At 37.6% G+C, this 26,637-nt stretch overlaps 2 protein-coding genes and 2 long non-coding RNA genes across 5 annotated transcripts; 3 read left to right on the top strand and 1 right to left on the bottom strand.

Moving 5' to 3' along the window:
* Nucleotides 1-2,012: 2,012 nt before the first annotated feature.
* LOC117213477 (probable methylmalonate-semialdehyde dehydrogenase [acylating], mitochondrial) lies at nucleotides 2,013-8,042 on the top strand. 2 transcript variants are annotated; one of them, XM_033458851.1, is made up of 8 exons: nucleotides 2,013-2,185; nucleotides 4,331-4,403; nucleotides 5,204-5,403; nucleotides 5,582-5,660; nucleotides 5,910-6,277; nucleotides 6,616-7,044; nucleotides 7,320-7,598; nucleotides 7,684-8,042. In XM_033458851.1, the coding sequence occupies exons 1-8, from the start codon at nucleotides 2,153-2,155 to the stop codon at nucleotides 7,783-7,785; spliced, it is 1,563 nt and encodes a 520-aa protein (XP_033314742.1). In that variant the 5' UTR covers nucleotides 2,013-2,152; the 3' UTR covers nucleotides 7,786-8,042. The 2 variants fall into 2 exon arrangements, with proteins under 2 accessions (XP_033314742.1, XP_033314743.1); XM_033458852.1 differs by lacking the exon at nucleotides 4,331-4,403 and having other exon boundaries at nucleotides 2,030-2,185.
* A 475-nt stretch (nucleotides 8,043-8,517) lies between these two features.
* On the top strand, nucleotides 8,518-15,743 carry LOC117213478 (cell wall integrity and stress response component 2-like). Its single transcript, XM_033458853.1, has 4 exons — nucleotides 8,518-8,688; nucleotides 10,258-10,710; nucleotides 11,752-12,158; nucleotides 15,475-15,743. The coding sequence occupies exons 2-4, from the start codon at nucleotides 10,269-10,271 to the stop codon at nucleotides 15,679-15,681; spliced, it is 1,056 nt and encodes a 351-aa protein (XP_033314744.1). The 5' UTR covers nucleotides 8,518-8,688; nucleotides 10,258-10,268; the 3' UTR covers nucleotides 15,682-15,743.
* A 6,348-nt stretch (nucleotides 15,744-22,091) lies between these two features.
* On the top strand, nucleotides 22,092-24,416 carry LOC117213480. The gene is made up of 2 exons (XR_004488667.1): nucleotides 22,092-22,811; nucleotides 22,918-24,416. It is a non-coding gene; the product is annotated as an uncharacterized LOC117213480 (long non-coding RNA).
* LOC117213481 lies at nucleotides 22,808-23,313 on the bottom strand. Its single transcript, XR_004488668.1, has 2 exons — nucleotides 23,275-23,313; nucleotides 22,808-23,046 (listed from the first exon to the last, which is right to left on the bottom strand). It is a non-coding gene; the product is annotated as an uncharacterized LOC117213481 (long non-coding RNA).
* Nucleotides 24,417-26,637: the final 2,221 nt, after the last annotated feature.

Raw genomic sequence — 26,637 nt, 5'->3', positions numbered from 1 at the left:
CGAGGCTGGCTACTTTCGACTAGTTTCGAGGTTTCACTTCTTCAAACACTGTCCAACGTTTATCGGCGGCTACGAGAGAATTATAGTTGTTGAAAACCTGAGACGAGAAAGGAGTAGCCTTTTTATTTATCGCTGCTTTATAGCTGGTTATAGTTTTTCCTCGTTATACTTCTTCGTTAGCACAGTTCTAGATCGAACTGTAAGTTATTATCGAATTTCTTTAAAAAGAAAACAGAATCTATAACCACATAGTTGAATATTTTATTTTTAACCAACTAATCAGGATCTGCAGGAGCTTGTCGTTTTATTCCATTATCGAGTAATACGTATTTACGAACTTCGGAGTGGATTTTACGTAATGAATTTCGTCGCAATTGCGTGTTTTGTATAAAATAATAATAATTAGAAGTATCCGATGATATTGCGAAACTGTTTGAATGAAATTTTCGCTAACGACTCTGTTTTACTTTCACCGAGTCAAACTCGTTTTCCAACGTCGTTTTCCCCGTAACATATTCATTTCCATCGCGAACGTAACGTAACTTTTGCTTCTCGATATTCAAGCTTACTTTAGTTTATCGAACGTAGTATACGTATATCGTTCGTACGATCGTTTTCACCACTCCGATTACTTCGATCAAAAGAATACGTTGGCGATTATGAAATTGAATCTAAAATCAAGTTTAATCGCGACGAGTTTTTCGATCGATGGGAAATTTGACAGATTACGCGAATGGATTTAATGAGATTCCTTAATGAAAGATTAAATAGTGATCAACTTTAATCTGTTGGAAACAACAGGTCGCCCGCTTGCTAATTACAGTTATAATTAATTTACCAACATAGCCAACAAAAGCTCTTACTTCAACTTTAGCAATATTCGTTGAAATTTATTAGCATCTTGAGAAACTGTGTTCTAATGCTCGTTGTATTTCTGTACACACATCAGGAGCAATTTTCTCTCATATTTTAATCTCACCTGTAATATTATTTTCTAGCGCCATGTCGATAGTTATCGCTAATAAGTAATGTGGCGCACGTTTTGTTCACCTTATTAGACTGAATTTCCATCGCGTTTCACTTTCTTCGCCATACATAATCACGATACTATATCGATAGACTGCTTTCGGAGGCGGATAAAGTACGCACATACATATAAAACGAACCGACGCACGAGACTTCAATAAGCAACCAGAACCTGTCTATCGGCTCTAACGATTGTTTGCCAATCGACTTCCGTGTAATCGGTCGGTTAGTTGTTACGCATGCCTTGGGCCACCTAACGATTACCAACATTCTTGCTTTCTCCTGTTCCTCCTACCATTTTTTCCACATCAGATACCATTATTCTGACGGTAATCGATTATAAATTAATCAATTAAGAGCGACTGTCTCATCGTGTTCGATATTTCTAACAAAATGTTCATTTTTCCACCAGTTGTTTCAACGTCTTACAATGTCTTAATTTCTTGTAAACGTGATAATAAAAGGGCTATAATATTCGACATTCGTAAACATCTCGAATAAAAGGCTTCGAAAGATACGATAAATATTTTGCGAGCGATATTACTATCGAGTAGTGGCATCTAAAATTTTCAAACAACACGTGTTTCGGCATTTCCAACCGCTGATAATTCCAATTCAAATTTCCCTCCTTATCGACCTATCCGTTATCATATCACGTTCGCTTCTGTAGGAAATTTAAAAGGGGCAGCAGGTTACGGATTTTTTAAATTTCGCGCCATCATGACATTGGCTCGCTGGTAAAATCTTTACGATGTTCTATGCGTTTATTAAGCATAAACATAACGTTCTCGCAACGTTGTTCTAAACGTTGTTCTAAACGTTGTTCTAAAGTATCAAAACATTGGTTGCAGCGTTCGTTGTTTTATCAATTATCCGGTGTGATAAACTTCGAATCAATAGCAACGCTTACGCTATTCGTTCGGCTATCTTCGTAAATTCTTCGGAGATCGCCGAACCAGTTCGGACGAGGACGATGCTAAAAACATCGAGCCTGAAGAACGTAGTAAACAGACGCGATTAACCTCGATGAAAACGTACGGTCGCTGGTAGGCAACCGTAGGCAAGGCCATTTTTTCAGTGAATCAGGCAGTTCTAGTACAGACAACAACGGACCTGCTCTACCGCTATGGCGTTCCTCGCGAGAATCGTTAAGTGCGAGGTACGTTTAGCATTTATAATATTTTCGCTCGACTTTTACACCTTATTACTGACATATCTTATTAGAGAATTTTAGTTGGATATATTTCATGTTATAAAAACGAATAAATGCTTGCTACAATTTTCGATTCGATAAAGACATTCTGCGTTTAAATTTCATTTGGTTTACGTTATCATTTGCATCGATATATTTATACGATCTTATACTATACGATTGTACATATCTGTATGATTGTATGGAAATTTCTTCAGATGTAAGGTTAGAAACAAAGTATTTGAAATAGTTGAATGGTTTGAGCAATTTTTTATAGGATTTCAATTGAATTTTAAAGCGAATATACAGTTATATCCGGTTAAATTGTTTCAGGAGAAAATAAAATTTTATTCTCAGAATGTAACGACGTGGAAAATTGTAAACTTATTTAACTAAGTTTATGTCTATCTGTATTACGTTCAATTCTTCTTATGTATTATAAGACGATTAAATGATAAATATTAAGACGTTAAGTATGCGTATATATTTAACAAGTTTCCATTAGTATAACTCAAACATTGACGAAATACCCCGGAATATTCGGTTAGATGAAGAATTTCGAACTATCGTGGAATATTCTTCTCGTGATAATGCCGCGCGTTATCGACAAACATATTATCGCTGTAAATATTCAACTGTACATACGTCATTTGTATAGTAAAGTACCATAATTCATCGCGATATATCCATTCCTATCGTGAATCACACATACTTTACATCGTCTTGTATTATTTCTGTAAACAGTGATCATGTTACGTTATTATCCCTACTGTGTACTGTTATTCGTAGATGTTATCGGTATATGCGTTGCCTCATCATTAAATAATACCAATGTTCCCTTACACAAAATGCTACGTGAAATACAAATTTTTGATTTATACGTTAGTTAACACTTGATTGGGTATAGAATGTACGCACATACTTTACTTGTAATATCAAATATGTAGAGGGTGGTCTACGCAAGTAAATACGCAAGTAGTTACAAATGTAACTACCTCGATTTAAAGTCATCTCTTCGATCAAAAATTACCTCGATTAAAAATTTTGTCGGAATACTCGTATCGTTCTGTAATACTCTTACACAAAGTTGGTGTCGTTGAAAAGGGACTACGCGTCTTCGCTGCAATTGACTTGGATTACGAAGCTAGAATCATCGGTGCTAATAACGCTGGTCGAGAGCAATACAACTATCGATCTAGTGTAATAGAGTTTGCATACTTTACGTAACTGGGAACGAACCGATTTGCCTGTGAGAAGAGTACCGTGTCAAAGCGATTCTTATCGCGTGTGGAGCAAACAATCGCTCCCGATGGATTTCGTTTCTTATCGAGGTCATGCTCGCTCGGAGAAGCAGGCCAATTGGATGAATTTATTCCGATGCTGTATTTAAGCTTTTTCGAGCAAGAAACATACGGGTCTCCGTGGAAGTGATACGTTTGCACGTTATCTGACAGATAGAATTGGACTATCGATCAGGGACTCGAGATTACTTTACAGTGAACTAACGTTGATTCGCTCGTTTACGATTCGCTGATTCGAATAGGGTTGATACGAAATACAAGTACAGGCTACGCAAAAAGTATTAGAGCGTTTTATAACTTTTCTCGTTTTTTCATCGAAAGATCGTCAATTGTAAACTGATATGAAATTACAGGAACGTATTCTCCATTGCTTTTTTTCTATCATTCCTTCCTATCTCTACGTGACGAAGAGTGGCAAAACTTGCAATATAAAAATTTTTTCAAAAAAAAAAGAACGGGTGAAATTATTTTGTTATTTCATCATTTTTTCCCGCGGTAACATTGAACGTTAAGTCATCGTATTTCGATTCTAAATATTTTAGTTCAATATTTATCATTTCCTTTGCCTTATTTAACTGCTGCATTATAATCTTAAACAATTGTAATTGTAAATGAATGAGAAGCAAAGGTCATGAATTTAAATACTTTACAATTGAAAATCATTTTCGACAATTCCAATACCTTATTATAATACTTAATTTCTGTAGCGAAACGTCTTTAGAAACATACGTGGACTTATTGTCGTAGAATTTGACCGAATAACGTAATATCGAAACAAGGATTGTTTAACATTAACCGAATGATCTTTTAGGCGCAATTTGTCGCAAGGACTTACAGCAGTAGCGTACCAACGGTTAAGATGTACATTGATGGCCAATTCGTAGGTAATTATTTTATGGTATTAAAAATTTACGTACCGATTTTCACGTATGTTGTATCTCAGTGTCGCTTGTCGTTGCAAATTTTTCAGAGTTATACGAAAGAAAAAGTTCTTAGTCCAAGAGGGTACGGATTATAAAAAAAAAAAAAAACGCAAGAGTATTAAATCCCGATTGAATAGACATTTTGAGATTACAAGTTCAATAGGAAATAACGTTACTTAGCCGTATTTAATGCATCCGTTGAAGCACTGAAACGCGTGTTTACTTGGTTGAATTGGTTCATTCATGATTCAATTGCCAGAAAGTAAGACAGCTAAGACTGGCATTATCGAGATCGAGACGTGCAATCTTGATGAAACAGATACTTGATCTTCGAAGCGCTCTTGAACCTATTTTTTCGTACGATACAGCTCGTTATGAATATTTAAAGCGTGCTTCTAAAGGCATTTAATCGAAGCTCGTGGTCCATGAATACTGCTGGAGCACTCGTTGAAACTGTACAGAAAAGGCGCTATATTCCGAGGCGAATTCGATTCTAAGAATTGCTTTAACGAGGAACGTTTACGAATGACATAAATAGCACCGATTATAAAGAAGGCATCAAAGTTAAATGGAATAATTATGCTTCGAGTAAAAGTGGCATGGGAAAAGTTCGAAAAAACGCGTCACGTCTGTTTCAGAAGCGGTGCATATTTTCGTAAACTTTCTCAACGCGCTACACTTGAAAAAATCTAAAATTAAATGTCGACAAATCGATATTATTTTGCTTGATCGAGTCGTAAGGAGGTTTCGATCTGTTTCAGAATCGAAGGCCACAGAGTTCACCGACGTTCATGATCCAGCGACGAACGAGCTGTTATGTCGCACGCCAAAGTGCACGAAAGAGGAAATGGAGACAGCTGTGAAAAGTGCGAAGGGAGCGTATGAGAAATGGAAAAATACCAGTGTATTAACTAGACAAACGCTGATGCTTAAATATCAAACTCTCATACGCGAACATTCGGTAAGTTTATTCGTATTTCAACTTTATTTCGTAGGCGCGAACAAATGGGTTGGCCAAGATCCTATAATTTATTACAAATCAGAATTTAACGCGTTCCGCTGATATTTTTTCATATTTATACGAGAAATGTTTGTACGAAGAATAGTATTTATAATAGAAATATCGATATCTTCCCTAGAAAGAAATCGCAGAGAACATGGTAAAGGAAAATGGGAAAACAATGGCTGATGCTGAAGGCGACGTTCTTCGAGGACTTCGTGAGTTTTCTTGAAAAATGTATTATATCATAGTCCTGATAAATATTTCGATCTTTTATCGAACTGCCTACACGCGTATACGCGAACAACGTAAATTCGTTCTGAAATTTTCGATCAATACGCATACACGCATACGCGGACGAAGCAATCTATCGTAATTACATTCCGCGTGTCCTGCCCGCCCCATAAACGTAATCGCATCATCGTACAAGCGACAGATCATACGGCTGGTGTTGATTTATGTTACAGAGGTCGTCGACGCGTGTACCGCAATTCCTTGCCTGCAAATGGGCGAGAGCACGCCAAACATCGCCACAGATATGGATATCATTTCCTACAAAGTTCCCCTTGGCGTAACTGCCTCCATCTGTCCGTTCAATTTCCCCGCGATGATACCTCTTTGGTCGTTTCCGGTCTCGGTCGCCTGTGGAAACGCCACGATTCTCAAACCGTCCGAGCGTGTACCAGGAGCTTCGATGATCCTGGCTGATCTATTCAGCAGAGCCGGTGCTCCACCAGGATTGTTGAACGTTATCCACGGTCAACACGCCGCTGTCGATTTCATCTGCGAGCATCCCGATATCAAAGCAGTTTCTTTCGTTGGTTCCGATCAAGCGGTACGTTGCTATCGATCGTTGCTTTGTGAGCGTTCGTTGCACCGGGATAACGTTCCCTCTATGTAAAATTGTTGATTCTATACGCCATCGATAATATCAAATCGTAATAACTGACAAGCATATTGCATGCATTTTGCAAGTGAATCGAGATTAATCTATTCCTCTTCCTCTCCCATTTATATCGTTATTTTCTTTCGTTAAGAGGAAAATAATGGAAGAACTCGTAAATACACGAAACGATACCGAACGAACGATCTCGACAAATCGACGTGTCTAATTTCTAAGAAACCGTTCGCAGCTAAAATATGCGTGTACGATAAGTATGTCTGATTTTACAGGGAAAATACATTTACAGACAGAGCAGCGCGCATGGAAAACGCGTGCAGTGCAACATGGGTGCGAAGAATCATTGCGTGGTGCTGCCAGATGCGAATAAGAATAAAACCCTTTCTCAAATCGTGGGTGCTGCTTTCGGGGCTGCCGGCCAACGATGCATGGCGCTTTCTGTGGCAATATTCGTGGGTAAATCGAAGGATTGGGTGACAGAATTGGTGGAAGCCGCAAAGAAATTAAAGGTGAATGCGGGACACGTACCTGGAACCGATCTCGGGCCCGTTATATCTCCGCGATCTAAGAAGAGGATATGCGATCTGATCGAGACAGGGGTGAAAGATGGTGCCACGTTGGCTCTCGACGGCAGAGGTCTCGTTGTCAGTGGTTTCGAAAAGGGAAATTTCGTTGGACCAACCGTATTGACAAACGTGAAGGTGGTACATCTATGATATACAATCGTGTTATGAAAACGCGAATGACGATCGATGCCTTCGATGATGATGCAGGAAATTCGTGTTACCATCGATCGATGTAGAAAGAGAGAAGCAAACTTTTCTTAAAGAGCTATCGATTTTCATGTCACGTTTCATACGGTAATTTAAAATTGCGTATAATTTAGATCGCGGTAGCTTCTTCGTAATTCCTGTGCATCATTGATCGCAGCGCTTTAAGTGCTTTGATCTATGTTAGATCGCATAATACGTTTCAGACCTCGATGCAATGTTACACGGAGGAAATCTTTGGGCCCGTTCTTTCGTGTATTTTCGCTGATACTTTGGACGAAGCTATCGACATTATTAACAAATGTCCTTATGGAAATGGAACTGCTGTGTTTACGTCAAACGGTGCAACGGCTAGAGCATTTGTAAATAGAATAGAGGCTGGTCAGGTTGGCGTAAACGTTCCTATTCCAGTGCCGCTGCCCATGTTTAGTTTCACCGGAAACAAGGGATCTTTCTTAGGCGACAATCATTTTTACGGAAAGCACGTAAGTAACGTCACACAAACTACTATCGTACTTTTTCTATGAACATTGAAAATATTCGTCGAATGCACGTGTCATATTTTTCTAGGGTATAAATTTCCACACGCAAGTAAAAACGATAACACAGCTGTGGAGATCCGGAGACGCTGGTGATATCGCATCCTCGACGGCTATGCCAACCATGCAGTAAACTAAATGTTCCTCGATTACAGTGATACAAAGCGTTACAGTTGGAAATCTTTCTGTATACTCCATACGAAATTTTATAAACAGACGAAATTTCTGTTTTAAAAAAAGATGACTTTCCAATACTACTGTAACGAACAATGTCTTCCATTAGTCCGAAATAACTTACTGTCGGATAAATCGAAAGAAATACGCTTCCTATTGTGTTTACTATGTTTGTTTATATTTTGTAACAAAATAATAAAATACCACCGGTGAAATTTTGTATTCTATATTCTTTAGAAGAACATATACGTTTATGAAATAACGTAAATTTTTGTACTATTTTTTTAGTAATCTTCCGTTCTCCGATAGTTCTGAAAAATGTAACTATGTATCCGCAAATATAACTATACCTTTCTTGTTATTTAATTCGACCCTACTGTTTCAAATTAATCCCAGCGGGAAAGCAATTCCTCCGACAGCGATACGTCGGATTATCCCCCGCGCTCCTACGAACACCACCACCACCACCACCAACCGGTAAATAAAGATAAGAAAGGTCTCTATCCAAAATCCAAGATCGAAGACAAACGATTCATCGCTGGATGTATGTAACGAGAGAAGTTCAAGGTCGATGCGTCCTCCAACGTCCTTGAACCGAAGCTAGTTGCTCGCATCCTCGTCGATCGTCGACGCGACGGCCGAAAACATTGAAACAGTGACGGTCTTCCGGATGTTGGCTGTGACGTGTGCGCACTGCGCAGCCGCGTCAGCACCCCCTTTCCAGGCGCATCTGCGCATTTTCCAACAAAATTTCTCTCACAGGCGAGGTTCTGCCCGTCCCGGATCGTCGTGTTCGTTCCGACGGAGCAGGCTGCCGGAAGTCGAAACGGAGAAAACCAACCCCTTCGATTGTTCACATATCGTGAGTATTTGCACGTCTTCGTTCGTTCTTCTCCGCTCTCTATTCAACGATATTTACACGCTGCGCGATCTTTTTGCTCATCCAATGGACGACATTCCTCGAATCTTGCCATTTGTTTGCAAAGGAATAGCGCCTCGTTAAGATTGTCGTCGGTTCGTTTGTTTTCATCGACGTCGTCGCCTTTGTTCCGCTACTCGTTAACTTTTCGCGAAAGTCGTTGCCCCGTTCCGGTACCAAAGAATAGTTTATTCATTTTGGAAAAATTTGATTTCGATTCTCCACCGAAGGTCTTTTTATTTGTCCTTTCTTTCTCGTCCCTTTTCTGTCCGTTTGTTCTTTTTCTTTGTCCCTTTCGATCGCATTAAGAGAATTCGGCGGTATTAACCTTCGTACGTGAGCGACCGATGCGAGGCTGCCTGAGGATTTAATATCTGCCGTGGAAAATCGCGAATCGATTCCTCCCGGCGGAAGACATCGACGTCTGTTGTCCTTTCTTTTCTCTAGCCACGCTCGATAATCTCTTGGGAATTTTGGAAAAATATGGGTCGTTGTTGCTATTGAAGTATAACCATTACAACGGAGAATTGGAATTTTGCATTTTAATATCTTGTATTTTTACAAATATTTAAATCATTTACAATAGCGTTATTTTGCATCTCGCTTTATATCCATCGTTCGATATTATCCGTCTTAAAGAATCGGTTTCGTTGTTTGTTTGGTGCTTCAACCCTTACCCTTTATCCTTAGTGTTATCATACTTTTTTACCTTGTCGTGGAATTTAAAATTCGCCGAAGGATGCTTACACCGCTACAAAATTTTCTTACCTATTTTTTAAACGCGTTTCATTTAGCTTCAGATTAGTACGCAGTTTCCAGGCCTTTCCAAATAATACTTGAAATAATTAGTAGAAAAACTCGCCTTTAAAGCTTTTAAAAATTGGAGATGTTTTTACCTCTGATCTTTTTGTTTCTATCAACAATTTTTCGAAGAATCGATCAATGGGTATTTGTGTAATTTCCAAGGGAATAAAAACGAAGTTTTAACGAAGGATGGAAAGAAACGTCTGCGTTTCTCTGTTTGAAAGATGATTTCTACCGAATGCAGTTGACGCATGGAAAATCGTCGCGGTTTCAACTCCGCTTTGTAGAACACATTTATCTTTTACGGCCGTCAAATTTTATTTTTACATCGTCACCCGAATGCAAACTATTTCTTCTATCCAGATCGAGTGTCCGTTGCCTCGCTACGTCCTTGTTTAAGAAAACAGAGTTCCGATCGAACCGGGTTTCAACGGACGGTAAATTCTACGATGTGAACTGCTTCCAACAGGTCGCGTATCACGGTCACTTTGTCTTTAGACAGGCAAACCTACCTTCGTTTCATTAATATACAATAGAACAATGTCGAAAGCGGGACGTTGCCTCTTCGAGTCCGTACAGGTGTGAAAATAAGCCGCTCGTCGTAATTCAAAATATTCAATTTAGAGATCGTAAAATCAGACACTGTAAAATTTCCTACATAAATTTTGTCAAGCAGCACGGAGATTCACGGGTCGATTCTTCCAACAGGTTTATCAATTATGTACAAAACCGTACGAAAAGGCGATGCCAGTCTGCAGTACACGATTCTACCGCAAACGGACCAGTTTTCGTCATCCGGGTTCCCTCAGACATCAGGCAAGGCGGGCTGGAGGGTCCTCAAGTACTCCATATGCACGTTGATGATTCTGTTCGTCGTGTCCTACGTGGCGGTAACTCTTTTCATGAATCAGAGCGACGAGCGGCTGTTCGCCAGTACGGTGCTGGCTATAGGCCGAGTTGGGCACAACTCGTCGAGGGCTAGAAACTCGTCGAGGAGTCAGGAGAAAGACATGGCGAACAAAAGCAAAAACAGGCTTCCAGTAACGACCACGGTTTCATCTACGGAAGCTTACAGGAAGCAGGATATCGAGGACGAGATGACTACGTTGTTAGAGGCGTCGAACGTAGATGAACAAGAGTCGCAGGAGTTCACTACCACAGGTATCAAGTTCCTCGACGAAAGTTACGCGATAAAAGTCAGTATGTCGAAAATCAACGCGATAACACGCGTATTTGCGTTGATTTCTAATCGAATAACGATCAAGACGATAACAGTGTTTTTAATTTTAAAATGAATGAAATACCATTTCCGCGATATTACTCGATAGATGTACAAGATAGATATACGACAATTATGCTCCAAGCAAGTTCTTGTGTGTTATATTTACATGTTGGTAAAATCTATTAAGCTATCCAGTTACAAAGTTTCAATTTCGGATCAATTTGGATTGGCAAGGCTGGCTAATTTGACAACATATTCCAAGCGCCAGTAACTTACGTTATCTTTCAATCGGCCTTCTGAAAGTTGCCCGAATGTTTTACTAGGGAGCCTCGAGCCGTGGCAAGAAAGAAATTAACAGTAGCAACGATTTGATTTAACGAAGCGACGAATTTAGATTTAACTGTTTCTACCGCGTGACATTTATCGTTTTTATCGCGTCCACTGTTATCGATTTTCTTCGGTCGTTGTATTATAATATATACTCGGCTTTCCCTTCCATAAATCATCTTTCTGCTACTGCTAAATAACGAAATGTTCGATAATAAGCTGCTTTATGGGGAAATGAATGTTTATTAGTAAACTAATCGTTCATTGTTATTATCGATGAATACGATCCTCGTGTTTCCTGTATAGTTGATTGATTATCATTTACTCTGTCTAACCCTAATAGTAAATGGGTATTGGAAAAATACTATCCGATAAAACGTTATTCAATTGCCATCCAATATTCCATTACCATGGCGATAAATTTTTTATTTTTCACCATCAAATACGCTACTTACTAAACTCGCTCAACGAAAGATCCAAAAATTGTACCATCTGGTTTCCTTCTTTTTGGCATTTTCAAAGTCCGTTCGTGTGTCGTTGTGTTTCCGTAGAATTTAGAATTTCTCCGTAAGGACCAATCGTTGTCGTTTAAATATTTAAAATTGTTTAATTTTTACCAAAACCATTCTTTTTCGTCCGCTTTTTGTTCGCAGATTCCACAACGAGTAGCACGCAACGTTCGAAAACATCCACGGAATCGACGACGAGCGTCAAACAGACGTCCACGTCCACCACTACGTATATACTACCGACAACGTGGTCGACCGGTTTAAAAACGTTAACCAGCACCCCGAGTGAAGCGACCAAGACGACGTCGAGCGCGCCAACGAGGAAGGCAAAGATGCCAAGGGTGACCTTGAAGCTCAGAGAGAACGAAACGATACCACAAATGTACATGAAGGCTGGGATAGCGTCGTACAAAAAAGGAAACATCACTACGAGCGTCCTGGCACACGGCCTAAGCCTGGAAGGGTTGATCTTCAAGACGCCAGAGGGAACGATAAACCCCTGGACGCAAAAGTGGTTCTTCACCAATCCTTCCTCCGACTTTCAATGGAAGGTACAGTTGTCTCGGCAAGTAAGTTAACGAGCAATGACACGTGCAAAAGTACTGATTATTTCGAGTACAAGTGGGTCGAGCTGCATACTTTGCACGCTCGCTACTAGTTTCCGATACAGCTATCAAATACGGTCGCAAGTATCGCGAGCCGTCGCTTGTTTTCGACAGGATTATAGAATTAGCATTACGAAGAAAATTAGTATTAGAAAATTACTGACGAAAGGATATGAAACTGAATATGAATTTTGAAATTCTTAATAATATCGTATACGCGTAAAATGTATCAACGTGTCTTTTGTTACCAACACAGATACTATAAAATTGTTGGTAAATTATCGTTCAATGTCGCCGAATAACGCGAATTTCTACTAACACGTATTTGCGGTTTCTTATCTCTTGTAGACCGTACGACCTATTATATTCTCTCCGCTCCAAATAGTCGAGAACTTTGCTGCTGCGGGATTTACAAGCATTGGGTGAATGGCGGGCGATTACGTCGAAAAACCGCATGAACTCTATGGCTCGTTAACTTTCACACCGGTCTCTTGAAAAGGCCTTCGCTTTAACGTTCTCGCGTGGATTTTCATATTATTTATTCTTTCTGCGTTATATTTTCATTCTTGTTTCGACGTGTAACGATGGAAGAAGAATTCGTAATAAAGATTCGGTATCGAGTAGAAGAGAATCTCAGATAAGATTCCTCGAGATTTCGTGCGTATCGCTCTGAGAGACACAGGGCACAAGATGTGGCATCGAATCGAATGGAAAATTGTAGGAGCATCTTTACGGATCCCAAAGGTTAATTTATACTCTGTATAAGTATCGATCGCGCCGCAGCAAAGACATCCAAACCGAATGGCACCGGTGACGATCGATAGGACATGTTGGAGAGTCTAACAGCATGGTTCCTTTTATACGTATGTACTTCTTCCGCTGTTCCTCAGCTAGGCTGTCGTTATCTTTTCTTTTTCTCGCCGCGAGCCTACGGACTACTTTCGCCGTTCTCGTCTTTCTACTTATTTTCAACGTGGTTGGTTATATCTCATCTCTTATCTCTTAATTTCTTGCTCACCGAATACCGAGTACCGGCGTTCCTCTAGCCGCTACAGATTATTCGAACGAACCTTTTGCTGCGTGGTTTTTAAAAAAGAAAAACAGGGAATGGGAACGATCGTTATACGACAGTGCGTGGAAATTTCTAATAACGCACATTTCTAACGGCTGCCTCGTTTTGTTCGAACATCCCTCAACGACGTAGGAATAATTAACACCATGGATGGAAATCGGTGCAAATAAACTGTAGCTCGTCTGAAATTAGTAGATGCAAATTGGTTATTGATAAAGCGGTGGTTTTGCATCGTAACACAATTTTATATTCGATATTAAGCGAATCGGTATCTAGCTACACCGAATCATGAAAAAGCTGCTCTAAACCGATACATTTTCGATCGATTAATCGCCTATAACGTAATTGTATAAAAATATCAAATTTTATAAACTTTTATTTCTCATCAAATCTAATTTGAATTTTATTATCGGTCATTACACCGTTCAAGTCCTCTCATATTTTGGTATGTTTATCGTGATTCGAGATGCAACAGACTATCGCCTTATGTAATTTTCATAAATCGCGCCAAACGCGGTTAACGCAGTGATAACGCGCACCTGTTTATCACAGCTTCCGGTTGAGGTAGCAGACACAAAGAAGCAAATCAGCTGTGCGCGAAATGAGACGGTTCATTAGCTCGTCGAGGTGTGGGAGGGGGAGGGGTTATTATATAACGCTTGCCTCTCTCAACTCTTAACAATGATGGAGGATCTGAACAGCTGAAACGATCTCGACGGGTGATCGTTTCTCTTTCTCTCCATTTACGTAACCAGCTGTCGCTTATTCCGATGTTTATGAATATTCTTTTCTTCTTTCACGGAGATATTCGTCTTGCGGAAGTAAGACTATTCTGTTGTACTTATTTACCTACTTAATATATTTCTATGCATTACATTTCCAACATAGTGCGACGAAAGCTTCGTTTTAAAAGAAAAAGTGATTAAATTTACTTAAAAGTATGTATATCTATAATCTTCGTTAAGTAGAAAGTTTTTCATTGCAATAATCGCAATTTTTCCATCTATCCGATGTAGACCAGCGCTAATGACATTAAATATCAATATTCCGGTGTCGACAACAGGTTTTCGCGGTTACACGTTCGCAGCGAAAGAAAGCTGTGAAAAATTAATCCCGAAGGAGTACGGTATTCGATTTCGCAGATTAAGATGAATTATATTCTGCGAGAAATGTATCTTCTTAAAGGGGATGTAGACGTTATTTAAATAGGAGATTATACTGCATTTCGAGCGTTGGACGACCCTTGGAATCAGAATTTCAAACGCGTTATTCTCGTCACTCTTCGGAGCTAAAGATCTTCTTATGGGAACACGCGGAACCAATGTTCGATTTCAATGGAAATCCCATTGGATATCGATTTTCGACGAATAATTTCTGTTAAGAATACTCTTCGAGGCGAATAACAACGGGAAGAAAATCTAGTTTGATTATGTCCCTATGTAGAGGGAAGGTTCTTGGTTAAAATTATCGAATCCTTCGTGTAAAATCTGGCATCTCATCTGCTGACACGGATTCTCATTTTGAACAAACGGATAACGACATTCATATTGGGAACTATCTTTTTTCTTCGACAACTTCTCAAGCATGGAACGTGTATCGAGGAGTCGTCGATTTAATAGACACGAAGCTTAAAACCATTATCATACCGAGTTAGTTAACTGGGTCAAAATTTCCGATATTGAGTTTCATGTCGTTCTGACGAATAAATTTAACGCGAAGTCATAGAAGTATTTGAACGAGTATCGTTCGCGAACACATGCGTCCATCTCTCGAGAACATCGTGTCCATTTAGTCGTTTAAACTTTATCGCGCAATCTTGGTTAACTAATTGCGATATTCCGACGCTAATTTTGAACTACAGATCGTCGGTCGTGTTCTCGAAATATAATCCCCTTTACTTTTTAACCACCTACTTAGCTTATGTTACCTAGATCCGATATAAGATATAAGGAAATTGAATAGCGACCCACTGCTTTCACTAGTTCAGCTCAGGTTTTATACGTTCCCCTCTCAGTCATTAGTAATGCCGTTTAATCTTTCGTCAACTTTTCGATGAACAAATTTGTTACCGTAGGGATTGATATTTTTACTATTAGAAACGTTTCACAAACCAGTCGCATTTTTTTAAACCGATATTAGAATTATTAGCGATACGGATTAAAGAAAGGGTGCCGTTATGTTATTCCACAGAGCTTCAACCGGATCCCGGTGAAGGTTTACATTACCCTGGCAGTGTTCCTCACCTTCGCGAGCATTCTCGTCTCTCTGCTGTTGTACGTGCGAAAGACCACGAGACGCCTGCGTCAAAGCGTCGAAGAACCAGAAGTGGAGGGACAGGAGGAGGACAAATCGACTTTGTTGGGCGTCGAAAGCCAGGAAATCGAGGAAAAAGAGTAATCGTGATTCAACCATGGGAGAGCCACGTAGCTCGTAAGATTCGCATATTTTTACAACGTGTACGTCAGTTTAGATTTAGATACTTCGCGTGAAACACCGAACGAACGATCATCGAGATGTTGGGAATACCGGTTAATATTTTTCGGGTTCGTTTAATCGAGCGTTGAAAGCCCCGTTTTAAGGAATTGACTGATCGAATAATCATCGTTCTCTTCTTATCGTTTGCTTCGTTGCTATTTTGCTTACTTGGTTATAGTGGTTCGTGGAGAATCAAGCTCGGTGATATTTTAACAAACGTACAATTTTCTGAACGCGAGTCACGTAATTCCTACCAAGGATTTATTTCTCATAGGAAATAATTCCAGCTAAAAATCGTTAATATCGTGGAAGATTTTAAAATTCGCGATATTTCCTGAAATACCCTAGCGAAGTTTTTGTCTTATAATTTGTATATACCTAGACGTGAAAAGTGAATTTTCATTGATTCCGATATGCTCGATCTATGCGGAGAAGATGGTTCGAAAGATAGTAGCCAGCTTTCGAAGGTTGGCTAGATGGACATTTTTCCTCGGTATACCTTCTTCTTTCTGCAAATACAATTGAGACGTAACGCGTAAGAACGACTGAAAAGAACGACGCGGCTTTCGCATGTTCACAGTCTTATCCTATTGCTAGGTTGCGCTAGCGTGTTGTGGTCCGATTAATTTTCGCCGAATTTTGTCTGACACTGCAGACTACTTACAATCATTGACTCGCGATGATAGTCTTCGAAATGTTTCTATTATATAATTTATAAAGACGTAGAATACTTTTTCGAAAGTTATTTTCATCGCTACTGATTCTACTCGATACTTTTTTCTATTTCACATGTATGTATATCGATACATATACGATATTAATATTAATATGCTTGTGTCTATACTATATTTTATTCGTGCCGTGACATCCTGCTGGATATAAAGCAATTCCTCGAAAAAAAGAAACAGGTGAATTTTGTACGAGACAAATAGTTACATTCGATAGTTTATAGCGTCTTTGTGCGCTTAGTGATGATTTTTTTTACTTCTAACGATTGTGACCTTATTTTCTACCATCTTTTCAACATGAGTAGGTAAGTAACGATTCTCAACCATATTATGTCTTTAATACTACAAGTTAGGCAATTTTTTCAAGTACTTACTTATGTGTTTATGAATGTTATTCGTAAGCAAATAAAAGCATTGTCATTCGATTAGTCTGGATGTAACATTTGGAGCAAGATGGGGACATTTCCATGAACGATCATTTTTAGATAATATGGACGTACAGGAGAAAAACAGAGCGACAAAGTTGGATCGAAGAATCTATGCGGAGAGCCGTTGAAGCGATTGTACAAAAAAATGGGCTATCGTAAAGCAATTCTGGTCTTTAATATTCCTAAAACTACATTGGAGAAGAGGTTGGCTCTCTAACGAAAAAAATTCTCAACAGACGTTGAAGACAATTTTGCACCTTTCTCGATTGTGTTTTCGATCGAACGAGAGCAAGAGTTAGTAATTCTTTCTGCCTAAATCTTTGTTACTTTCCCTACGGGATTACAATCTTCTGTTTCCACACAAATACCACACACTACCATTGTACATATAGTACATACGTATAGTACATATAATACCACCATACAGTATTACGAAATGTAGTAAAATCCATATATATATATACATATATACACATATAAGATCATAACTGGAACATACATATACGATCAGAACCCATACACACGTTACACATATAATAAAGAAAAATTAGTATTTTATTTAAATGAAACGGGCCTACCATTTGGTCTAACAACAATCGATATATACAAATAGATGCGTACTATTTTTCCCCGTCACTAGGGCATTGTCGCTACTTTCAAAATTATATTTTTCTATCTTTTTTGTTAAGTTTTGGAAGTTTATTTTAACATGTTTCGATAAACAGGCATTGATATCATATATGATATTTTTTGTAGATACAACATCAATAAATCTAGTATTCTAGAGCAATTTTGTTTTAGCATTTCCATCTTGCCCCAACTTCCCATGCATGAAGTAAAAACGACATTCAAACTACTCATCTTTTCTCTTAAATCGAGACGTTATCTTTCATTGGATAATTCTTCGATATTTCAATATATTATAATATCTGGTACGACGAGTCGATTAATTTAAAACGACAAATTTATAATTACCAAACATAGTACATAATTAATATGTACTTGGTCGGACCATGACGTGTTAGATGCATCTTTTTTGGAATGATACGATCAAATTTCTATCGACAGAATTTCAAAATCGTGGAAACGTCCGAGAAACGTCGTTCGAACGAGAATTTTTCTTCGACGACGGAAGGACTCCATTTGATTACCAGTATGTAGATACTTCCTGGCTATTCTATTACATTAGTGAATCGCACGGAAGCTAATCTCACAATATCAGGAAGTTTTAATGATTTTTTACAAAGCATCTTGCATATCCCCTGTACGTGTCGAGAGTCGTAAATTTATCAGAGAATTTTCGAGCTCTTTCCTACAAAAGAGCTACTAAAGAAACAAATCTATCTATATATATATATATATAAGTGAAAAACAAAGTTACGTACCTCGATGACCGATTAAGGAGACAGTTTCTAAAAAACAGATGAACGACGGAATCGTTAGAGAAACGAGCAATCTTTCTATACTATTTGTTTCGCTTATCTATCATGATCGACCGAACACGTATATTTTATTAGAGAAAGTGAAATTAAACGGTTGGTCATCTCCGTAGCGGATTTTAAATGAAATTAACCTGAGCATATATAAATATGTCATCTCGAAAGTAAGAACTTGTTTAAGGGTTTTATAAAAGCGAAGTAGAAAATGTAGTAGAAAGATCGTGGGGTCTTGCGATTATCGGAAATTCCGACTGAGACAGTCTGATAATTTGCAAGTGATTTTCCAGTTGACATTTCCGACATATACTTCGACATGTTACGCCTTTAAAAATCAATCGATATTAACGACAGACGCGTCGAAACGAATGTCAAACGTTAATGTCGGCGGTCTCCTTAATTCGGTCACACTATGTATTTGCTAAACTTTCTACACTGTGCATACAGTACACAATACGCTCCTGTATATGGCCGTAAAATATTACAAATATCTGGCCGATTTTCTTCGAATGTCATTAAGAATCGCACCTTGAAATTTCCTAGCACCGATGTGCTTCGAAAATATGTCGCTTCATCTACGATCGCTATAAACTTACTGTTATGGGAGATTGAAAATTAATTTTATTCCTCGATTCGCTTCAATTTGCGTTCGAACAAAACATCAAGAGGATCGTAGCTTCGAAACGTACAGAAGCAATCTTAGAAAATCATGTATATTATTTACGTTCAATATTTTATTTCTTTATTTCATTGTACGATTCAATGAGTAACGTTCTCGATTTACTTCTCTTCGTCCCGGTTCGTAATGCGAGTTGAATGTTTCGTTAAAGACGGCCTGTAATATTACCCGAGAATTTCCCTTCACCCACATATAATATAAATTATAGCGATCAACTCGTTTAAAGATTTCTTTCCGTATTTTTATTTGGTACTTATTTAATCACTAACACGTTCGGATATCTTCCATGTATTACGAAAGACAGCTTCGTAACGAGAAAAACTGTTGTATTAATTTAAAACGAAAAACACGTGTGCTAGGTGCATAAAAATTGCGTAAGAAGACTGTGCGTAGTTTCAAGCGCATATTTTCTAGGTATATTCATATTTTAATGAATATATCAGGTAATATTGGAAGTAGCGAGTTAAAATCACCAGCTACTAATTACTCTTTGTCATCGTGGATGATTAACGATTGATCGAATTGTCTCGCAAATTGCGTTATTCGATATTAATATTAACGGAGAAACTGCGTTTTTAGCGTTATACATTTTCCCTAAGGGTGTAAAGACTTTCATTAGTGAAATGTATTTCTATGTGTAATTAAATAGCGATGGCCGCAAAACGACATCCTTAACAAAATTTAGGAGACAATCGAACGCAATGTTTTTCACGCCAATTTTTCTGCGATCTTTACAAACAACGTCGTTCAGTATTTTTAGAGCAATACACAGAGCGTAAAAAGTTAGTCGTTATTTAAGAAATTAATTTGTACATTTAAACGCGTTTCGATTAAACGATACTAGCTGTTAATAATTTAACGATACAAGCTCAAATAATTACAAATGTTAAGCGACTAATCTACAGAAATTACTACGTTCAAGTTTTATTTAACAGATACACATTGTCTACGTTTCTTTTTTAAATACGTAACGTATATGTATACCGTACTGTTATATCTACGAGATCGCTACATTCTTTTAGATATCGTTAAGTTTTGCAATGCTTCCGAGTGCTTGTGAATAACGTAAACTGTTGAATAATTTTCCTCGACTAAAATTCATCCGAAAAGAAGCTTGCAATTGTTGCTAACGAAGAAATAAAGTTTTTGAAATCTGCGAAGAGATTATTAAATTCTGGAGGACTTTATAAAACCTGTTGCTCAGTTAACATTATTTTATCGCGAGGAACAACATCAAGATTTATGAAGAAACGAGTGCAGTCGCCTTTAATAGGTGCAGGAAAGGCCAGTAACAGTAGTTACTAATTACCTAACAAGGAAAACATTTTATTCGTTGAGATGAATGTACAGAATGATGTGTTGTGCGTTGTATAAACCTGTGTTATGTGTAATTAAACACAATCATGCGATATGATCGATTATTTGATACTGGTACACTAGTATACTAGAAAACGATCTTGTAAGATTTCACCAGTAGAAAATGATGACACGCGAACAGTGAACGTTTGCCATTTTCTCTGTGTCGCTTTTATTGTATTTTTTCGAATGCAATTGACTGATTTGTTAAGGATTTTGTGAAAAAGGCAAATTCGAACTCGCTCGATCACGGCGAATCGGTTGTCGACGTTCCTTCGTTCTCGAACCAATGAACACGCAAATAGTAAGTACACGCGCAATTCCGTACAAAGAAAATGAGAAAATAGAGAGCGAGAGAGAGAGAGAGAGAGAGAGAGAGAACGAGAGAGAGCGAGAGAGAGAGAGAGAGAGAGAGAGAGAGAAAGACAGAAAAATGTTTGATGCGTTTTCAAAGAAATAAAGAACAAAGAAGTATGAGAATAAGGGACTTATAAGTGACACAATAGTGCTGTAGCTGAGAAGAAAGAGACGGTTATAGTTTCTATTTTGAAGATTATATTTTTTTAACTTCATTCATTTTTGACTTCCACATACATGTATTTATATATATACATATAATTGTATATACATATTCGCATACCTATTATATACACGTATAAATATAAATAAATAAATATATATACAGTAAATGATAAGTGTTAAGTGGATAATGAGATATTGTATATATATATACAGAAAACACACGTGTGTGTTCGAAAAGGAGGTCGTATAACGCATGAAATCGTGGACGTCCTTTCCGTAATAATATGTATATGTGTGGAGTCGTACAATTAAGCGTATCGCGAATATCGTTTGTACGAATACACTACATTCTGAGATAGCAATCGGAAAGAAGATTGGAAATGCGCTTTCCAGAAGGAATTTCTTACACGAGACGAACAATTATGGAGCTTTCTAGAAGAAAATGTCTTTGGACCATTTTTTACGGTATCTTGTTCTATTTTCGAAACGGTATTCTTATAACCAGCAAATAAAATACTGTATATTTTATCGAAACAACAATTTTTGGTAAAAGCTGTAATATTTAATTTATTCGTAATGGAGATTTTTAGCCGGCCCAATTCCACGAACTTCGCGGGCCAGCTTCGATTTCTATTTCTGTTTGAGAAATTCAAACATTCGTTAGTCGCAAACTATTCGTTTTGAGAAATGTAATTTTTATCAATTCGTCGACGTCATTTCTTAGTTTGAAGCGGAATTTTTGTGCCAACAGGTCGTCGCAGCGTGACGCTTAACGATTCGGAAGACATCGATCGCGTTACTTTACAAACTCAAAGCGATCTACCCTTTGATCTATCGACGTTCAAGTAGGAAGTCAACTTATCGACTTAATTAATACCACAAACGTTAAAAGTGTATCGACTTCTCACGGTAAGAGGGTGTTGCGTTCATTCATCAATACCAATATTAAATATCGAAAACGGAACGGTGAAAAGATGTGACCGAACGATTAAACGATTTAATAGGCGAAACAATTCTGCGTATGTACATATACTATTAACATTGTACGTCTCGGGAATCACGACATAGATCATCATTGATCGTGATACGTTTACTATTGGACAATTGACTTGTTAATTCGACTTGAAAATGATATAGCTCGCGCCGAATTAGGGCCTATAAATGTATATAACCAAATAAAAGATGCGGAATAATTATCAAATTTTGATTTGTTTTACTGTAACATTAAAAGTACCAAACTCGTCATCTTGATAGGTTTTAGATTTTTTCCTACCCTGTGACCCATTTCTCGTCTATTTTATTACTTTTTCTACTCTTAAAAACATATGTATTTCTTTAAATTCCTAATTTTGTATTCCTTTTTAATTTACCTACTGATCAGTATCGCCGGTTCACTGGTAGATGCGGCACTATGCCCAAAATAGTATTTTGCCAAGCTAATATCACTGATACCATTAGTACCATCTTTTCACCGCTAGATGACTATAGTATCTTAGAGTTTATGTTTTGATAAAATTCTCGCAACAGACAATTGCGAAACATTTGGACAAGAACCCGAAGTACGGTTATCAAACTAACCTTCGGATAAACATAGAATCACACCCAACAACGCAATCCTGGCAAAAGCTGAGATTCCATTACTTAAGAGGCAGGATCGAATATCTCTATGGTAAATACACTCGGAAAACATTGAACAACCTAACCACTCTTATGGCAGAATACATTCAAGAATACATAGAACTGGAGGAAATTGTCTTATACAACATCCAACTCAACAAGAAGAGGAGAATAATCGTGAAAATCTGCTGAGAAGGATAAAGTACAATACCGTTCGTGCCACCCTGATGTATCTGAATATGTATCCAATATATTTGAAAATAATTACACCGTACAACGCACTTAGGTGAATATATACAGTTTACTTGACCAAACTATTTAAAATTCTCCATGTACAAAATTCATAGACATAATAAATTTATTACTTTTTTCTTACGTACGTACCTTTGCAGATGGTTTCAAAGCACTACGGCCAAATCCCACAGAGGCAATCATCGTCCGCCATGAAATTTGCAACTGCAGTTCACGAATGGAAGACAACAAACTGCTAATTTTCTGGATACTAGCACACGTGGGTGTTCCTGAAAACAAAGAAACAGGCCAACCAGCCAAAGGAGCCGCAATCAAGCAACCAGACAGTATGGAGAAGTTACCTCTTACAGATTTCTACGGTGTGTTGAAATATAAAATATGGAACGATTCGGAAGACAAATTGAATACTTCACTGTCTTCTTTAAATCAGGCAGAATATCTTGGTTTATCGATCTATATTAAATTGCATAATATGGGACTATTGGTTGTATACTAACTTCATGAAGAAAATGACGCACAGATTGTAAAAGAAAAGGCCTCGCATTCGCTCAAATAATGGAATCATTTATACAAAGTCTTGATATACCAGCCATTAGAATAGTAAAAGATCGTTTTAAAGCAAATGATAAAGTATATAGCAATACATTGTAATATTACATTGTTATTTCTCTTCTTTTAATTGTAACAGTATCAATATATATCGCATAAATGTATCAAGCTTATATACGTAGGATGATCAAAGTTCAAATAATAAAATGAAAGTTTCGATCAACTTTCTCATTTCCGAGAAAGGTTAATTACAAATGTATATAAAAATAATACACAAGTAACAAATACACGAAATGTATGTACATTTAGAGATTTGCAAATTCTATTGAATAGATCGAAGCACTCACATGAATAATATTTAATTTCGCGCAAACTACACTTGAAACTATGTTTAAAGTCGAAAGTGAACAATTGAAAGTGGAAAGTTTGAAATGCATACGCGCGTAAAATGCTCAAACGTGTGAATGTAAGAAATTTATACTTATACGTACTTAACGTGCACACGTATGTATGTTTTTATATGGACATGAAGCGATTAGTTCCACCTATTAGCTGTTAGATGGTATCCCATGTTCATCGAAGCAACTACGGCCATGGTGGAACGACTTTTAAAACTCGTCTAAGTACATGATCTTGCTATGGATAAAGTACAAAATAGTCATGACATGTAACGCATTTTCGTGTCCCACGTTTGAGTGTTATCCGATATGTATCTTTGTATGAAATGTGCGCGCAATGATCTTAAATAAAGATTACAACGTCGATCGAACGACGAAATATGCAAATATATATTACGATAGTAAATTATAATCGATATACATACATAATTTCTTCCGATCGATCTATCGTATCGTAGAAGTGTCAGTTTTAGGTGGGAAGCACAGGACGAAGAAGCGTAAACGTTTCATCTAGAAGTTATCAGGTAAAGAATACAATCAATAGCTTTTACCTTTGTTTTCATATTGTCGAATTCGTCTATGATTAGAACAACGAACATTATTTAGAAGAGTTATTATATAGACACGTATGTATATCCAATCCGATCACTAAAGTTGGTTAAGAGTAAATATACGTACGCATAACTTCCATATACAATGGCTGACAAGAGTATTTCAAATTAAAATACTTACCGTAGAAAACTTTTATGTATATTATATGTATCATGTAAAGTATTTTGGCACTGCAATGACTCAGTAATGAGACACGACTATTAGTGGTTATGTTGAACAAATTTAGAAGCAATCTGAAAATGTACAATGTATAAAAGTTACGAGATATCTACTGCAAATATATATTTACTAGAAAGTTAATATGCGGTATGAACAGCCATCTTAAACACGCAACGAGCGTTAAAGATGGCCCCACTAAGTGTCGAAGTTTGTTAATGTAATGGGCAATTGACCGTTTAAATATTTGTTTCGTCTGTACGAAATATTTACTTGCACTAAATATCTACATACATTTTCAAATTGGTTTCAAATATCACCATAATCATAATATCGGATCTAATTCGTAAAAGGTTTCTATATATATATAAGTCTTCTAAATTTTCAATTTCGATGTTCCAGTTTCATAGAGACTAGAGTTTGTTAGAATTTTTTTTTTATCATTATTAAAATTCCAAGTTTTTATAGAATCTGATATTTCGTTATCTCAAATTTCCTAAACAACCATCACTGTTTCACGGAACAAATTATAATAACCCATATTTTGTTAAAGGTTTTTCATTCGTTCCTCTTCTTCCTGTAACCTGGAAAGGACTTTAACGATGCTTGAAAACCAAGAAAGTAAGTAATTTTGTATTTTGTACTTTCAATATTACTATTTCGCGTGTATTTCACATTGAGTACTATCAATTAAAAAGTAGAATCTGATCGAAGATAGAAATTTCTCAATTTATGTACTCGGTTACAAATAATCCAGGTGGGTGAGTCGATAGGGGATAGATTTATATATTCCGTGCCGCGAGAACCAGTCGACAAATTATCCACGATAAACCGTGAAACGCACGGAAGAAACGGCCGGGTCTCGGCAATGAAGCATATTGTTGCAAATTTGCCAATCTAAAAGGAGATTTATTATTCCTGTCCCGTGCAATGCAAAGGTTCGTTATTATGGTCTGTCTATGGACTAGTTTATTTATAGATATTGCGCAAGAGATATCCATTCTGTCCTGACAAGATATTGCGCAAAGCTTAACACGTTACTTCTGTATATTCGCTTCAGGTTTGTCGTTTCACCAATCACCTACGCAACGACCGACCACTATAGTTCTTTCCAATCTCCGAGATGTTAACCAAAACAGAATTTTAAACTAATTCCTCTCTTACGAAGGTCGACCTGTGGCGTTATTTCTCCGGTTACGATCGCGATCTTCTCTATTTCCACGACAATCTATAATCGTTCTATTCACAACTACATATGTACGCGTATCCGCATCGATTACCACCTATAGCTTTGTTTTCCACGGGTTGCGTTCGACAAACGAATAAAAACATGTATATTTTCGTAGGAATCACGTATGAGGATTCGTTTACGTCGAATTGTATTGTCCGATCCCGGGTTAAGCGTTTATCTGCATACGGCATACGTTTAATTCACGAACGTGAGGACGAATGGGAACGCGGTTTGACGCTAAAGCCGCAAAAAAATAAAAAACGAATAGTCGCCAGTGAATAAATATCTATTATTCGGTTTTCAATACGTTTGTAGGAGAAGGAGGCGATATCGTTTTGTATTTAAGCGTTTCTTTCGAAAACTAATATACCCCTTATATGTTGCCAATACCATCATTTTCACGTTCCGTGTTCATTTGCGGCATAGAAATAATTTCCCTTGTTCATTCGCGGCGAACGTTGTCGGGGTAAAGAATTCAACTATCGGATAGCAACTTTTCCAATTAATCTACGCCGTTGAAAAAGTGTAATAAAGAACGTAAGCAGATAACACACACACAACTTGTCCAATGTCTGGTTCTTTTACAAAGTACGATAATTCGGCTTGTTCTTATCGCGAATAATACATTTCGAATGCACGATACCGGCTGGTCGACGTGTTAACAGTTTAAACTCGATGCCTGCAATATTATTAACGCCGATATGATAGAAACTTTTGGTAATAACGAACTTGCCAAGCTATCGTCGGTATAATGGCGGTATCGATGTAATACCTTGCTATAATAATCGTTAAAAACGCAATTTCTTCGCATAAAATTCTAAAATTCCAAAATTCGTCCTTCGCGACTATGATCCGTTGCTTTTCCAGGTTTGAACGGTGAAAGTCAAAGGCCGAGCATAAATCTAGAAGTCCTA

Source organism: Bombus bifarius, unplaced genomic scaffold (assembly GCF_011952205.1).
Source record: "Bombus bifarius isolate JDL3187 unplaced genomic scaffold, Bbif_JDL3187 scf7180000009111, whole genome shotgun sequence".
NCBI classification, from domain to species: domain Eukaryota; kingdom Metazoa; phylum Arthropoda; class Insecta; order Hymenoptera; family Apidae; genus Bombus; species Bombus bifarius.
The sequence above is the reverse complement of the archived record's forward strand: the minus strand, read 5'-3'. Positions and strand labels throughout refer to the sequence as shown.

What these genes read in the sequence shown, in the direction of transcription:
- LOC117213477 (XM_033458851.1), top strand. Translation starts at nt 2,153, where the DNA reads ATGGCGTTCCTCGCGAGAATCGTTAAGTGCGAG. An exon ending in CTCTCATACGCGAACATTCG is followed by an intron (nt 5,404 to 5,581) that starts GTAAGTTTATTC and finishes TATCTTCCCTAG; the next exon opens with AAAGAAATCGCAGAGAACAT. An exon ending in CGACGTTCTTCGAGGACTTC is followed by an intron (nt 5,661 to 5,909) that starts GTGAGTTTTCTT and finishes TTTATGTTACAG; the next exon opens with AGGTCGTCGACGCGTGTACC.
- LOC117213478 (XM_033458853.1), top strand. Translation starts at nt 10,269, where the DNA reads ATGTACAAAACCGTACGAAAAGGCGATGCCAGTCTGCAGTACACGATT. An exon ending in GCAGGAGTTCACTACCACAG is followed by an intron (nt 10,711 to 11,751) that starts GTATCAAGTTCC and finishes TTTTGTTCGCAG; the next exon opens with ATTCCACAACGAGTAGCACG. An exon ending in CCTCCGACTTTCAATGGAAG is followed by an intron (nt 12,159 to 15,474) that starts GTACAGTTGTCT and finishes GTTATTCCACAG; the next exon opens with AGCTTCAACCGGATCCCGGT.